At 35.6% G+C, this 1,101-nt stretch overlaps 1 protein-coding gene across 1 annotated transcript; it reads right to left on the bottom strand.

Annotated features, from left to right (window-relative positions):
* Positions 1-208: 208 nt before the first annotated feature.
* Positions 209-883, bottom strand: LOC129234345 (uncharacterized). The gene has a single exon (XM_054868337.1). The coding sequence runs from the start codon at positions 881-883 to the stop codon at positions 209-211; it is 675 nt and encodes a 224-aa protein (XP_054724312.1).
* Positions 884-1,101: the final 218 nt, after the last annotated feature.

Here is a 1,101-nt window from a genome sequence, read left to right as displayed (position 1 = left end):
CTCTTTTCAGATTCAGGATCAACCTTCGAGTAAAAAAATGCTTTTAATTTTCCGCCTTTAGTCAACCATAGAAAAATTCTGTCTTCTTCACGACAATTATTTGCAGAAAAGCTTTCTCAATGTCGGAAATGACCCCATATTTTCTTTCTCTGAACTTCAACAGAAGATTAGGAATAAGTTCTAAGAGATTCGGACCAGAATTCAATCATTAATTTAAAGAGGGCATTGATTTCTCTCTTGCTGACGCATCGAAGACAGGACGAATTTTCGTTGTTCCATACTGTTTCACCACAGGTCTGTGTGGCAAGTAATGGCTTTGAACTACGGTTTCTTCTAGAGGCACTTCTTCAATTATACCCACTTTATACCACTCTTCTAATGTTTCATCATATTTTGCGTACAAGTTCTTTGAATTCAATCCATTGGTCATTTTTTCTAATCTTCTTTTTGCTAAGTATTTATTCGAAGGCAACGGAACGTGTTCTTCCTTCCAGGGCAAAGCAACATCATAACGCCCTTCTGCCTTGATTGTCACAGAATTCAAAAAATTCATCTTCGTCATAAAATCTTCTTCTTCTTTTGTCTTCCATTGAGTTGAATCTGTTATTCCAATTACATCTAAATTCCATAAATCTTCAATGGAAGCTTCTTCAGTAAATAGTGATGTTACCGTCATGGCGAAATTTTCATTACTGCTAAAAAAGGGTAATTTCCCCATCAATGTCCAGCCTAAATAAGTTTCAGTTGCGAGAAGACCGTTAGAAAGTTTTACTTGTTCGCCAGTAAAAATACTTGCAGCGATATCAGCTCCTAACAGTATCTCAATCGGACCTGCTGGATCATCAGTATCAGTAATCTCAATGTTTAGATTTCTTTCATCCATGAACCTTTCTTCACAGAACGAACATTACCACATATTATTGGTTGATTTAAAACTTCAAAACTTCCAGTGTATTTTCCATTTAAATTTCCTAGTTCAACTTCATAAAATAAGTGTTTTCTTTCATTTGTTTTGTGCTCGCCAAATAAAGAATGCACGATTGTTTCTTGTCCCAAAGCAACACAGCCTAATTTTAAAGCGGTCTGTTTCAGAATGTAAGA

The sequence above is a fragment of the Uloborus diversus genome, chromosome 1 (assembly GCF_026930045.1).
Source record: "Uloborus diversus isolate 005 chromosome 1, Udiv.v.3.1, whole genome shotgun sequence".
In the NCBI taxonomy this organism is placed as follows: Eukaryota; Metazoa; Arthropoda; class Arachnida; order Araneae; family Uloboridae; genus Uloborus; species Uloborus diversus.
The sequence above is the reverse complement of the archived record's forward strand: the minus strand, read 5'-3'. Positions and strand labels throughout refer to the sequence as shown.